This window comes from Tachypleus tridentatus, chromosome 7, assembly GCF_004210375.1.
Source record: "Tachypleus tridentatus isolate NWPU-2018 chromosome 7, ASM421037v1, whole genome shotgun sequence".
Taxonomy (NCBI): Eukaryota; Metazoa; Arthropoda; class Merostomata; order Xiphosura; family Limulidae; genus Tachypleus; species Tachypleus tridentatus.
This window is the reverse complement of record NC_134831.1, coordinates 128,237,968-128,254,002: the sequence shown is the minus strand read 5'-3', so window position 1 is coordinate 128,254,002 and position 16,035 is coordinate 128,237,968. Positions and strand designations below refer to the sequence as shown.

Genomic DNA, 16,035 nt, shown 5'->3' with positions numbered 1-16,035 from the left:
GAATAGTGGGACTGACCGTCACATTATAACGCCCCCAAGGGCAAGCACGTTTGGTGTGACAGGGATTCGAACCCACGACCCTCGGATTACGTGTCGAGTATCTTAACCACCTGGCCATGCCGGGCCTTGTGGACACATAAGAACAATACTTAATTGCACACATACACTGGTTAAATAGAAATCAGGTTTATAATTTTATTCTATTTTAATATTTAAGTGGGTTTATCATCATTAGTCCAAGTAAATATTTGCTGTCTGATTTTGATTATTGGAAGTGTACTTTCCTTGCCTGGAAAGGTGATAAGTATTACCGCTGATATCCAAAGTGAGGGCTAAATGGTTTTCAATTTCAAGGGTTCCCAGATGTGTAAGCTGATTTTGGGCAATAGTGGAACGCAGATGTTTTTTATTAGTTTCAGTTTGTTACAGAAACGTTTGGGAAAAGTCGATGTAGCTTTAATTTGTGCAGTTTGGTTAGAAGATGTAAAGGTCTTAATGCAGTATCACCGAAGTTAGCTTTGTGGATGGCCTTTAGATGTTTTGTTACTTCAAGTCTTCTGACACATTAGATTTATACCTTCCAACAAACTTCCTAGTTTTCAAATACAGATCATTGTTTCTGGTGTTCGAGATATGGTTTTCGTGCAATCATGCTATGCTTATATTGTTGAGACATTCCTCAGCTGTAAAGGGATTAGCTGAAAAAAGAAAGAAATATTGATGTATTTAAGTCACCAATATATATTAAAACATGGAACTGAATTTTAGGTTTATATATTTAGAAACACTCACTATTCATGACAAGTTTGAAAGTGGACGTTCGCAATAAATGTAACTAAGATTCAAGCATTTTTACTCCACAAATATGCTCGATCTTTCAGCTGTAGGGGCGTTATAATGTGACAGTCAGTCTCACTATTCCATGTGGTAAAATATTATCCCAAGAGTTAGCGGTGTGCGGCTGTTTTCCCTCTAATTTTAGACTAGTAAATTAGAGACGGCTAGTGCAGTTAGTCCGTGTGTAGCTGTACGCAAAATTCAAAAACAAACTAACACAACAGAAATTATTAGAACACACCTACATAATAAAGCGAGGAATAGTTTGGGGTATCGTACGGATTCAAACCCGGTTCACCAGCTCCCAAAGTCAGGGCTCTGTCACAAAGCCAACTTCCGCTCATTCGTTTACACTAAAGTACCTTTTCATTTCAGTCGTAGATTAAATCTGTCGTCAATTTATGCAAGAGAGCGAGCGAGATTAATATATAAATATGAAAGGAAGTATTACCATATAATAGGATTATTATTTCCTCTATAAGTCAAATGAAAATAAGTCTGTTTAAAACATCTTATAGTTACTATAGTTACAGGAAAAAATGCAGTATTCATATCAAACTACCCACATGCTATTGATTGTGACATCAAAAATAAAACTTTAAGCTCCCTCGATACGTATATGACAATATAATCTTCAAGAAATAAGCTTGCTATGTCGATATAATATGCTTTCTCTTGAATATGAAGTATTTCCAGGTAGTTCGTACATAAATATTTTGTGACAGCAATCTCAGTTCTAACTCTACAGTGATCGATAGGAGGCGCTAGACATATTTGTGTGCATTTTTGAAACAAATTCTTTCTTCCCACATGAATACAAAACTTTAAAAAATTAATAACTTTCGTTTCCAGAAAATAAAAAAAGCAACATATATATATAAACTAATACAATGTATCATCGTGTTGTTTTTGGTTGTTTGTTAACTCGTTAGTACAGTTTTCTGTAAGCACCCTATTTAATCGTTGGCCACTACAATGTATTTGGTTGTCCCTACACATTTTTTTTTCTTTTTTGTAAGCTACACCATTCTGTCAATTAAAACCTAAAACTGAATAATTTGGAATAAAGGTAAATCATTTATTGTATCTCTATTATCCAGGCATGTTTTTTTTGTTTTCATTCTTTTCAATAACAAAAATAAAACACCGATAAAAACAAACAAACTACAAAGCCAAGGTACCTGCGTAGTTTGTTTGTGGTAACTGTAATAGAGATGCGTTCGAGACGAAAGCCAGAACCGTAAAGTTGGAGTACATTCAAATTTGAACTTCAGTTGTTAATATGCCATTATCTCTTTCTGGTTATACAACCTCATTCTGCCAAGTACACGTAAGCCTAGAACTTCTTCTGTAGTTAACTATTTTAAAAGAAAACATTCTGTAAAGAAAGGGAGAACAGCTACTTAGAGAACAGTATATCTGTGGTAACCATGGATATCATAATTACCAGCATTTCTATAATATTGAACATTTATATAAATTCTTACAAACTTAAGATGCTTCTGTAACAGTTCAGTTTGCGGGTTCGAATCCCCGTCACACCAAATATGCTCGCCCTTTTAACCGTGGTGGCGTTATAATGTGATGGTCAATCCCATTATTCGTTAGTAAAAGATTAGCCCAGGAGTTGGCGGTGGGTGGTGATGACTAGCTGCCTTCCCTCTAGTCTTACACTGCTAAATTAGGGACGGCTAGCGCAGATAGCCCTCGTGTAGCTTTGCGCGAAATTAAAAAAACAAAACAGTTCAGTTTTGACTACTCTAAATCAGTGCCTAAAGATTGCGGTGTTTCTCCATAGGACACCAAAGTTTGCACTATCTCTTTGTTCTTACGGTACTGTGGGCCCGTTATTTGTGGGAGGCGACCCTCAAGTGATGACAGCTCAATTTTAGAATAAGAATATAAACTGGTTATTTTACAATCTTGTAAGTATTTTATTAGTTAATGTTCCAGAAGCGTAACTTATTTGTTCTTTCATTGGATATGTTCGTATATTTGAATTATGGTGATTGGAACAGTCTTGTCTTACCTGTCAGACCATTCATTTTCATGAATAAAAACCGAGATGAAAACTTACTGCCCTTTCATTTAATGACTGGAAAAAATAATTACTTTATATACATGAAGATCTTTGAATATACACAAATGAAAAGAGACTAAAATTTAAAATACGTTGGTTCTTTTAAGAAATATTGAATATGACAGTAAATTAACAAAGATAACCCTCACCAGAGGGACACGTATTTGAAATTCGTGGTATAAATAGCCCACGAATTTATCGATTTCTTTTTTTTTCCTTGAATACCCCCACTGCTAGGAATATATTAGACATCTTGCTTGCTGCGAGCTATTAGAAACATGAGGGAATTCTCAGTAGCCACTGCTGTAATTAGATCTCAAAACGTTTTTCTTTTTAATTTCGCGCAAAGCTACAAGAGGGCTACATTCCATAGCCATCCCCAATTTAGCAACAACAATGTTAATCTTTGGGTGGTAGCTAAAATAATTGAGAAATTAATAAATAGATAAGTCACCCGAAGCACACAATGACTTTATATAAATGGGGGCTACTCTTTTACCAACGAATAGTGAGATTGACCGTCACATTATAATACCCCTGCAACTGAAAACGCAAACATGTTTGGTGTGACGGAGATTCGAATCCGTGACCGTCAGATGACGAGTCGAGTGTTATAACCACCTGGCCATACCGGGCCTGTTGCAAAGGGTTCGGTGTAGTGATACAACTACTAAGATTATTTGTTTGTTTAGAATTCAGCACAAAGCTACACAATGGGCTATCTGTGCTCTCCCCACCACGGGTATCAAAACCCAGTTTTTAGTGGTGTGAGTCCACAGACATGCCACTTGGAGGCGTTTAGGGATGAAAGGGTTATTTTATAGGATTATATTAATTTTTATTTTTTTCCTGGGTAAAGGTGAGTGAGAGGTGATCATGTTGAAGCTTGCGAGGCAATTTTAGGAAATTTCTTTTTTGCAGTATCTTAAAGACAATAAAAAGACAGGCTAGGCTCCAATAAGGTGGTTTTATTCTTTTAACATGGCGACTTTACAAGGACAGCCTTGAAGGACCAAATGTTTGTTTGTTTTTTGAAATTCACACAAAGCTACACGAGAGCTCTCTACGCTAGCCGTCCCTAATTTAGCAGTGTAAGACTAGAGGGAAGGCAGCTAGTCATCACCACCCACCGCCAACTCTCGGGCTACTCTTTTACCAACGAATAGTGGGATTGACCGTAACATTATAACGCCTCCACCGCTGAAAAGGCGAGCATGTTTGGTGCGACGGGGATGCGAACCCGCGACCTTCAGATTACGAGTCGTATGTCTTAACACGCTTGACCATGCCGGACTTAGGACGAAAAGGTCCTTTGTTGTTTATGTGTTACGTGTCAGATCTCACATTATGATAAAAAGAAAGAGATTTAGGAAGTTGTTTTAATTTATGTATTTATTTATCAATACTCTCAATTTCAATTTTCAAATAACTTCTGTGTAATAATGTGTCAGTCTTTCATACTTACATCACAGTATAACAAAATTTTAACAAATATTCACATTAACAACCATATAATTATAGATACCTCTTATCGAATATATTATTTTTGAAAAGAATACAGTCATCTTCATTCTTAGAAAATCTCGCTATTATAATTTCAACACGTCAGATATATGTAAAAATATAGTTGATATATCTTCATTTATAAACTTTTTCATAATTTTTTACATCTTATAGCAATATAACATAAGTAATAAAATTGAACAGAACAAATTAAACTCTTTCAAATCAAACTCAAGCAAATATTACACCAGTTAGTAGCTTGTTTGTTGAATTTCGCGCAAATCTACTCGAGGGCTATCTGCACTCGCCGTTCCTAATTTAGCAGTGTAAGACTAGAGGGAAGGCAGCTAGTCATCACCACCCACCGCTAACTCTTTTACCAACGAATAGTGGGATTGATCGTAACATTATAACTCCCTCACGGTTGAAAAACGAGCACGTTTGGTACGATGGGGATGCGAACCCGCAACCCTTAGATTACGAGTCGCACGCATTAACCCACCTGGCCATGCCGGACCACCAGTCTGTGGCTGTATGCTGCATAGAAAAGCAGAGTAGAATATTTTATGACGTATCAACCACATGACATCTGTTGTAGACAAACGTTTACTCCATGCTTACAAACTTATATAAAAAAATAAACTATTGAAGGAGTTTTATTCAGTTAATAGTAACATACTTTAATTCCAATTAATAAAAATTAACTGAATAAGTCCAACATTAACAAATTATAGAAATAATTTATTTTTTCTGGATGGTTTCATTCAGTACTCTATTAGAATCACTCAAATTAGACAACTACATCAGTTTGAAACACGTTTTAGTTACTTTTAGATGTAAGAAACAATAACTTTCAAAATACGTAAATTCTAAATATGTTTGAAAATGATTCGAAGTTCAACATGTCAGTTTTTTCACACACACGTGTTACATTCTTCTAACTGATGACCACAAACGTGGACTGTTGCGTAAACTCACCATAAAAGGAAAATAAATCAGAGAGCATAATTAAGATGTTCGCAATCACAATGAAGGTAACTGTATTGAAATTAAAGGGCTTAATACACATCACGTAGACCTCTATTATGAAACTTAGGAACTATCTCTCTCTAGAATTCTGGGTTGTGAATTTGAAATATCATTCTTTGTTTTTTTGTGTCAATTAAATTTCATTCTTTTATATAATAGTAGCAGAAGTTCAAAAGTCACTGAAGAAATAACCTAGCCTCTGTTTTCTGAACTTTCACCTCTTGTACAGTAGTCGTAGTAACATTATATCTAGTTTGAACTTTTGAAAACGTATTTACCAAGCTATTCACATATTATTTCCTGTTTTGTAAGGGTTGAAGTGTTTTTATAATCAAGGTGATAAGTACGTTACAAGCCAATCATAACGTACTAAACTAAAACCTTTTGTTACCAGTTTATTAATTAAAGATACCTGACTTAATCTGAGATACAACTATGATTTTCATACTGTATCAAACATATTGGTGTTCCTAAGTAACAAACAATAATGTGACACTGTATGTTAATAAAGGAGACACACACACATTGCCTCTGTGGCATTTTCCCTTTTATTTACACATTTTTTGTGTTGTATTCTTTCTTTTCTCAGATTTGAGTCTCAGATCTATTTCATGCATGCTCTACTAACTGAGCTAACCCTTAAAATGCTGGAATGTTGTAGGTAGCTAGCAAGACATTTTTTAAATACTCAAACTAGTTATTAATTAATTAGTTATTAATCAGTCGTAGGAAATTGTCTGTGTATACTTGTTTACTAAATCCTAGAGGGACTGAACAAACACTAATAATTTTATTACTCTGAGGTAATTAGAATGTTTTTATAGAAAATCTTAAAAACTTTAAAAGTAAACATATTTGGGATAAGAAGGGAGAAATATTATTTTGTATTGATATTTTGAGATCATGTTTTATAAAAAGGAATAAAAATACAAGCAGGATATCAGAATTTGACAGAAAACCACATTTAACATGCCCAAAATGTTTTTGTTACTCTATATTGAAAGATGACTATAAATAAAATATATTTTTTTAAAGATAAACTTACACATTTATTCAACAATAACTTCAACAAAAATTTGGTCCCATTAAAATTTATAATAATATTAAACATGTTGTACAAAATACATGCTGCTATCTGAAGCACAATTAACACATTGAGCTCTTATATAAGTTTGGTGGCAAGTTGTCATGGTTGAGGGTTGATTTTTTTTTTCTTCATAATTCGTGCACTTCTAGAATTTGATTGCAGAACTATAATGGTATGTATATGCAGCACACATTGTTTTTCTTCTATTCTGTGCTAATTTTGCACATATGTTATACCTATTATCTCCATCAGGGAGTAATTCTGTTGGAATCGTATTTACTGTAATTTTCCAGTGCAAATGGACAGGAAGTACTCCTAAATGAAGACAATATACCATCACGATGAGGAGTCTTTTAACCCCTGCATATGCTGCTTGACATGTATTATCATTCATTTCAGGAGTTCCAGCACCATGAAATACAAGTTGCTGTCAAATAAAAAGGGGTTAAACTGTTGTCTGAAGGAACACTTTGGAAATGCACACTAGAGGGCGTATCATTTTCCACAATCTCTTTCAAATGTGAACTTGTACTCCAGAAAGAGAAAGCCAGCATCACTGCTCTGTAAGAGGCAGGGCTACAAAAATATGAAGGAATTTAAGTAAACGTAATAAGCATATGGCACAGAAACACTTAAACATAATCACACTATTTGTCAATGTTATTTCAAGTTTCTCTTACATCTTCCACATATTTGTATAAACATAATATTAATATTCAGAAGAAAGGGAAAACAAATTGAAAAACTATATCTGATAACTGTTGTATAAACAACACTTGACAATTCCACTGTGTGTTAGAAAAGTACCTAATTTTAAAACATGCTTCCATTATAAGAAGTATAATAGTTAGGTGAATATTTTTGGCATTAAAAAATGGATGCAATCTTTCTGTAAACTTTGGACACCGATGTTGAATTTAGTGAACCTAATGTAACAAAAGTAGCAGCCATATAGAATTTTCTAGGTGAAGAACTAGAAAATGGGCTATATGCTACACCTGACGAGTCAAAAATATTTAGTGAACAAAGATCATTTTTAACATTTTTTATAGTGTAGGGTTAAAAAATGGGCTATATGCTACACTTGACGAGTCAAACAATATTTAGTGAACAAAGATCATTTTTAACATTTTTTATAGTGTAGAGTTAAAAAATGGGCTATATGCTACACTTGACGAGTCAAACAATATTTAGTGAACAAAGATCATTTTAACATTTTTTATAGTGTAGGGTTAAAAAATGGGCTATATGCTACACTTGACGAGTCAAACAATATTTAGTGAACAAAGATCATTTTTAACAGTTTTTATAGTTTAGAGTTAAAAAATGGGCTATATGCTAAACCTGACGAGTCAAACAATATTTAGTGAACAAAGATCATTTTTAACATTTTTTATAGTGTAGAGTTAAAAAATGGGCTATATGCTACACTTGACGAGTCAAACAATATTTAGTGAACAAAGATCATTTTTAACATTTTTTATAGTGTAGAGTTAAAAAATGGGCTATATGCTACACTTGACGAGTCAAACAATATTTAGTGAACAAAGATCATTTTTAACAGTTTTTATAGTGTAGAGTTAAAAAATGGGCTATATGCTAAACCTGACGAGTCAAACAATATTTAGTGAACAAAGATCATTTTTAACATTTTTATAGTTTATAGTTAAAAAATGGGCTATATGCTACACCTGACGAGTCAAACAATATTTAGTGAACAAAGATCTTTTATAACATTTTTTATAGTGTAGAGTTAAAAAATGGGCTATATGCTACACTTGATGAGTCAAACAATATTTAGTGAACAAAGATCATTTTTAACATTTTTATAGTGTAGAGTTAAAAAATGGGCTATATGCTACACTTGACGAGTCAAACAATATTTAGTGAACAAAGATCATTTTTAACATTTTTTATAGTGTAGAGTTAAAAAATGGGCTATATGTTACACTTGACGAGTCAAACAATATTTAGTGAACAAAGATCATTTTTAACATTTTTTATAGTGTGGAGTTAAAAAATGGGCTATATGCTACACTTGATGAGTCAAACAATATTTAGTGAACAAAGATCATTTTTAACATTTTTTATAGTGTAGAGTTAAAAAATGGGCTATATGCTACACTTGACGAGTCAAACAATATTTAGTGAACAAAGATCATTTTTAACATTTTTTTATAGTGTAGAGTTAAAAATGGGCTATATGCTACACTTGACGAGTCAAACAATATTTAGTGAACAAAGATCATTTTTAACATTTTTATAGTGTAGAGTTAAAAAATGGGCTATATGCTACATTTGACGAGTCAAACAATATTTAGTGAACAAAGATCATTTATAACATTCTTTATAGTGTAGAGTTAAAGAAATGGGCTATCTGCTTACTTGATAGGTCAAACAATATTTAGTGGTCAAAGATCATTTATAACATTCTTTATAGTGTAGAGTTAAAAAATGGGCTATATGCTACACTTGACGAGTCAAACAATATTTAGTGAACAAAGATAATTTATAACATTCTTTATAACACAGAGTTAAAAAATGGGCTATCTGCTTACTTGATAGGTCAAACAATATTTAGTGGTCAAAGATCATTTATAACATTCTTTATAACACAGAGTTAAAAATGGGCTATCTGCTTACTTGATAGGTCAAACAATATTTAGTGGTCAAAGATCATTTATAACATTCTTTATAGTGTAGAGTTAAAAAAATGGGCTATATGCTATACTTGATGAGTCAAACAATATTTAGTGGTCAAAGATAATTTATAACATGACCTAAAGGTCCTGATTTATGGCTCTTTTAGTTATACCTTGCATAACAAGAACCCAAGTGAGTTAAAACAAATAGATTCACATCATTTTTGTTATTTGTGAAGAAACAAATAAGTAGGACAAGGAAAGTAAATATTTTTTAGAAGAATACATCTGGTGTTATGGGTATCTTTCTTTATAAATCTTACCTTTAAGAAATTCAAATCTTAAGAATCTTCTCGTATATAAAATAACAAACATTAGTGTTTAATATTAATATGGTGACCCACAAAAAAGAACATTAGGTCTTAGTAAAAACACTTAAAAATTTACTGATTTCAATATTCAATAACTTTGACTACACTTTGACTAAGTCATAGAAATATTACCTTCTTTTATAGCATACTCTCATAAAATCCTTTGCTTATCAGAAATGTAAAGATTACAACTTTAAACATCACAGAAAAGTGTAGTCTAACATAAAGTATTGTTGAAGACACGTTGGAATTGTTTTATTAAAATCTAAAGTGTATCAACTGGAAGGTCATTGATGATTACATAACAATAAGTTAAGAGAGTGTTTAATGTTCTACTATAATAACATAAGGGTTAAAAGTTTGTGAAAATATTTACGTCTATCTTAAATCAAAACAAAATTAGTTTATGGCTAATGAGTGGTAAGGTTCCCTGAATAAGTCTTATTTTTTTCCCATTTACAAAATTAAGATTTATAATTAACTTGAGCTTATATGTTATTAACGGTGGTTAGCGTGTTGCTAAAAACAGGATTTATTAAAAGTTAATTTAGTAGATCACACACCCTTGTACTCACTCCACTTGTGAGAATACGAAATCTGTAAGTGCTTCTGAAATACACACCAAGTGGTAGAGTCCACGAGGGGGTGCTGTTCTAGAAGTAAATGAAATAATTAGTTTTGATTTTGAATTACTGTTCTGAATGCTATTAATCAGGTTATATTCAAAGTCATATTAAATTCGCCTAGTTTGATTTTATGATTTTAGGAATGCAGAGAAAATGCTGCTTAACAAGAATTCATTTTAAGACTTTATATTTTCTCCCAATACTTGTACTATTAGCTCTTCATTTCTATCTAATGTAAGTCTAAACAGCTTCCTGAAGTTTTAATTCTAACTCAAATAACACAATTTTCTGTAAGTGTTTACAAACAGTTAATAAAGAGTGAAACTTCAAAACTGTACATTTTAATTTATATTTTATGGAAGGATTTAAGTCATTTAATGTAGATTAAACTTCATGTTTTACAGGTATATTAAACAATAATTTACAATACTAGGTTAGGCACATAATTTGTTTTATCATCTATAATTCAGTGAAAGATGAATGTAGTCTGAATGGAGAGTAAGGATTACCAAAGATGTGAGGTTCTCTTTGTAAACAATATCAGACTGTGCAGTTGAACAATGAACCAGTGCTGTATCAGATGTGCACATCTCCATGAAAAACGTTTGTGTCAAACTATTAAAAAAAAAGGAAAGGTTAAGTAATAAAACAGCCTAACTTAAGTATAAAATTAACAAAACAACCTAACTTAAGTATAAAATTAACAAAACAACCTAACTTAAGTATAAAATTAACAAAACAACCTAACTTAAGTATAAAATTAACAAAACAACCTAACTTAAGTATAAAATTAACAAAACAACCTAACTTAAGTAGAAAATTAATAAAACAACCTAACTTAAGTATAAAATTAACAAAACAACCTAACTTAGGTATAAAATTAACAAAACAACCTAACTTAAGTATAAAATTAACAAAACAACCTAACTTAAGTATAAAATTAACAAAACAACCTATCTTAAGTATAAAATTAATAAAACAACCTAACTTAAGTATAAAATTAACAAAACAACCTAACTTAAGTATAAAATTACTAAAACAATCTAACTAGGTATAAAATTAATAAAACAACCTAACTTAAGTATAAAATTAATAAAACAATTTAACTTAAACGTAAAATTACTAAAACAATCTAACTAGGTATAAAATTAATAAAACAACCTAACTTAAGTATAAAATTACTAAAACAATCTAACTAGGTATAAAATTAATAAAACAACCTAACTTAAGTATAAAATTAATAAAACAATTTAACTTAAACGTAAAATTACTAAAACAATCTAACTAGGTATAAAATTAATAAAACAACCTAACTTAAGTATAAAATTAATAAAACAATTTAACTTAAACGTAAAATTAATAAAACTTACAGGTAAAAATGAGTTACTAAATAAATCTTTGATAATGTAGGTTATAGCATGTTTCTGACTTGACACTATGTACTTTGGCTATTATTTTGTCCCATATGAAAAAATTAGATAATTCACATACATGCACACAGACATACAAAGAGCAATAAAACTAACTTGAACTGCAGGGTTACATAGTCCAAGTCCATATACCGGGACACAGGAATATCATACGTATACCAGGGACCACTGGTACACTGATGGACACAGTAATCAACTCCAATTGTGGTATTCAATTCCTTGAGTCTAAGAGATTCTACAACGCTTGTAAGTTTTGATGACTCTACTAAGAAATACCATAGAAAAATATTGAAATATATGTATTCTAGGACATGCATAAATAGATTTACTAGCAATAAACAAATACAGTTAAAGTATGATAAGGTCTGAAAATACAAAAAAATACAACTGAAATCTCTGCAAGGAGGGAGAAAAACAAACAAAAAATATTAAGTGGCTGATGTTTGTGCCAAGCAACCTCATGTTTGGCCAAAATGCATGACCTCTTAAATTCTTTTCTCCTAGTTTACAATAATTATAGAAATATTTCATTTCCTGACACGTTTTGTTTCATTGTTCTCAGTAGAGAGTACATTTAAAGATGTTTGTAAAATAATTCATGGATTTAAATATTTCTGTTTTTACCAGCATTTTATCTAAATCTTAATACATAAAAATCTTTCAGACAACCAATCAAATGTGGAAGAACATACATATAAAATGCTACATGACGTTTTCTGAACATGTGGATAGTATTCTACTCTACTTAGAACTGTCATGGTGAATATACCTTAATCTCATTTTGGTCATGATTACTGCAGTTGTTTCTTGTTAAAGATCATATATAAAAGAATATTTTTTATCTTTTTCTTCTAATAAAAATGTATAAATTTTCATACATGCATATGAAAGTATGTATGTATTTCTGATATACAATGTAATGAATAATTTAATCTTATTTTTGTCTTGTGAAGCTATTCTTTCAATGTGTTTAAAAAATAATAGATTATTATTCTATACTACACCATGAATGTTTTTATGTAGTTGAGTCACTCAAAAAAACTAGTTTAACTTTATAGCCACATATTTGAAGCATACCACAAAACTACTCACTCTGATGACCAAGTTGTTTAGAGTTCATTTTCATTGTTTCAGTAGTTTTTTCCTGTTTAAAATGTTGGTTAGAGTAATCAGAAAAAACAGGACGAATTTTAAATTTTCTTCCTTTTGTCACTCTTTGCTCAGTATTTAGTCTTATTGGACTTGTAGACAGTTCACGAGGGCTGTAATTACGGTTTGAGGTTTCTTGAAGATACCTAATGCCTGATCTAACACTAGTATTTCCAAGAGATCTTACAATATCATAGTTTGGAAGACTTGCAATATCACTGGTCACTTTTCCCTGATAGGTTTGATCAAAATGTCTAAATGATGCATTTATCTTTCCTCTGCTAGGCATTGTTACATGGTCATTTGTTCTAGATGACACTGAAATGTTGCTAAAATCTAGAAATAAATAATAAAATTTTAATGTGTTTATTATTTACACCTGTGCTGTGATATAAGAAGATATAACTATATTTATATATATTAAACAAATATTTCTTATAAAGTGGCAACTATAAAATAAACAAAAAATTGAATATTTTTGGTACTTTATTATTATTTTTTATTATAATTTTAATTATCCAAATAATTTTATACTAAATATAGGTAATGTTTTAACAAACAATCTTAAGAAAAATATATTTATTAAAGAATTTGTTAAAATCCTTAATTATAACTAATAAAATCTTTGTAATGAATACCAGGATGTCACATGAGAAAACATTTTCCATTTTACATAACTGTTTATGCACGTATCGAAAACTATTACATATTGAAGTGCCAGCTATACCATAAGTGTAAAAATATGGGATGTGTGGAAAATAGCTAACAAATTGGAGTATAGTATTAGTCACGACTTACAAATGTCTTTGAATTAAAAGAGCACCAAACACACAATTTTATACTATAAACTATCTTTGCTGATGTTTTACATCTATAGACTATAAAGAACTCACTCATGGAATGTGGCTCTTGAAGTTGTATTCTATGCTCAACATCTGTGGTTTTATTTGACCTTAAGAAGGTAAAGCCATAGCTTCCCTTCTCTAACCAAGCTTCACAACAGACCACTGGACAGTTCGCTGGAATAAAACTATTTTTGACACAGCTTGATGGAAGACCTACTGGAAGGTGATTTGTTTTGTTAGGTTCTCCAGTTTGCAAAGAAGTTGAACTTTGTACAAGACTGTTTTGTGGTGCAAGAGAGTTACTTTCTGAATAATGTCGTATGCCATCTATAAAGAAGGTAGAACATTACTGAAAGATACTCATTTCATTTGAATAAACTAACAAGTCTAGATTTTGTAGAATTCAGTTAACACTAAAAATAAACTTTTCAGTGTAATAAAAAGTAAATATTATAATGATAGTAATACTATAATAATCAAAATAATCTTTAATCTTATGAAAAATATCAAACATAAATTTGGTCATTAGGTTTTATCTAAGTAAATTTATTGAATAAAACAAAACTGCAAAAAATATATCAAAATACAAGAGCTACAAGAAATCGTCCATCTTTAAGATAAACCAAGCACTTTTACTAGATATAAACGTTAAAGTTTTCAATTTTCATCCTCACAAATTATGCAACTAGATTTTCTATAGAATATTGGCAGAGATAATAAAATTTAATGATTTTTATAACTTTTTTGTTTTAAGGCAAGCAGGACTGGAGGTGTGTTACGTTTATATGCACGGGGCAGTAAGTTCTTGAGAAGATACTTGCATAGAGTTCCTATAATGGCAGAAGAGCTTGGACAGAAGGGGGGGGGAGTAGCACAGTCAGCATTTGTACAAGAGGTAAAACACATCACACCATGAATGGTTTCTTCTTGAAACCATTGAAAACTTTCATAATACATTTAAGTATAATTTTTTTTCAACTCTTTAAGTACTAAAACGACAAAAAAACAGAATAAATATAATCACCATTAGATGGAGGAAGTAATGTGGAGGAAAGAAAAGCTTCTGCTTCTCCAGAATAGTTGTTTTGTGTAATACCAGGTCTGTACCTAAAACAGTAAGTAGTGGTATTCAGACAATGGTATTTGAGATAATTGGTACTATAAAATTGTATTAAACATAACATAAATGACAAATCACTGGCAGTCAACTAGCATATGTAGTTCTTTCTCTGTAGTTATTCATTTTATTATAACAAAGTATTTTAATATTTATACAATAAGCTTTAATATAAACAGATGTAATTATTTGTTTCTATTTTTTTAGTTACGTGCAAAGCTACTCAAGGGCTATCTGGTCTAGCTGTCCCTAATTTAGCAGTGTAAGACTAGAGGGAAGGCAGCTAGTCATCATGACTCACCTCCGACTCTCAGGCTACTCCTTGACCAATGAAAAGTGGGATTGACCGTCACATTATAAAGCCCCTTGTGGCTAAAAGGGCAAGCATGTTTGGTGTGACAGGGATTCGAACCCACAATTCTTGGATTACGAGTCAAGTGCATTAATTTAAAAACCTTAAATATGGTATCATTACAATAAAACCATAAATGTGGTATTATTAATTTAAAATCAGTTTAGTTTAGTTTGAATTTTGTGCAAACCTACATGAGGGCTATCTGTGCTAGCCATCCCTATTTTAGCAGTGTAAGACTAGAGGGAAGGCAGCTAGTCATCATCACCCACCATCGACTCTCAAGCTATTCTTTTACCGATGAATAGTGGGATCGACCATCACATTATAATGCCCCACAGCTAAAAGGGCGAGCATGTTTGGTGTGATGAGGATTCGAACCCGCAACCCTTGGATTATAAGTAGAGTGTATTAATTTAAAAACCTTAAATATGTTGTCATTACAATAAAACCCTAAATATGGTATTATTAATTAAAAACCTTAAATATGATATCATTTACAATAAGAGCATACATGTAGTATCATTACAGTAAAATCTTAAATTGGAGAAACAGTAACTTTTACAGATTGTGTTTATACACATGATACACTATTAAGTAAATATTAATTCATAAAACAGTTATTGCTGTGAAAACAACTAGATAATATCTTTCTGAGCTACTTACTATACGGTAAAAATGTTTTAAACGTGTACCTGTTAAATTTTATCCCTTTTCAAACCTTCAATTGTCATTTTGATACTTAAATCTCTGTCATATTTTAACTTATTTAAAAGAAATCTGAAATAATATTACATCGTAAAGATGTCGTGAACAGCTTTGTATTTTCCATGAATATTCATTTTTGTCAATTTCAGTTATAAAAAGAAATATGTTACATATATAATAATGTTGCACTGATTTTAGTTTTCTTGTATTCAGTTCCACTATGAAAAATAAAAGGATATAAAGAAGTTTTGATTGTCTT

General features: G+C 31.2%; 1 protein-coding gene across 3 annotated transcripts in view; it reads right to left on the bottom strand.

Annotated features, from left to right (window-relative positions):
• Positions 1 to 5,974: 5,974 nt before the first annotated feature.
• LOC143256572 (myelin regulatory factor-like) overlaps positions 5,975 to 16,035 on the bottom strand; it is a 35,547-nt gene continuing 25,486 nt past the window's right edge. Inside the window, exons 12-18 of one of the 3 annotated variants that reach the window (XM_076513947.1) lie at positions 14,624 to 14,706; positions 13,648 to 13,926; positions 12,698 to 13,090; positions 11,702 to 11,870; positions 10,685 to 10,790; positions 10,113 to 10,202; positions 5,975 to 7,112 (exon numbers count right to left, since the gene is read on the bottom strand). In XM_076513947.1, coding sequence (XP_076370062.1) covers positions 7,032 to 7,112; positions 10,113 to 10,202; positions 10,685 to 10,790; positions 11,702 to 11,870; positions 12,698 to 13,090; positions 13,648 to 13,926; positions 14,624 to 14,706 — 1,201 coding nt within the window. In that variant the 3' untranslated portion in view covers positions 5,975 to 7,031. The remainder of the gene's footprint in view (positions 7,113 to 10,112; positions 10,203 to 10,684; positions 10,791 to 11,701; positions 11,871 to 12,697; positions 13,091 to 13,647; positions 13,927 to 14,623; positions 14,707 to 16,035) is intronic. The other 2 variants (XM_076513948.1, XM_076513949.1) reach the window with 2 other exon arrangements.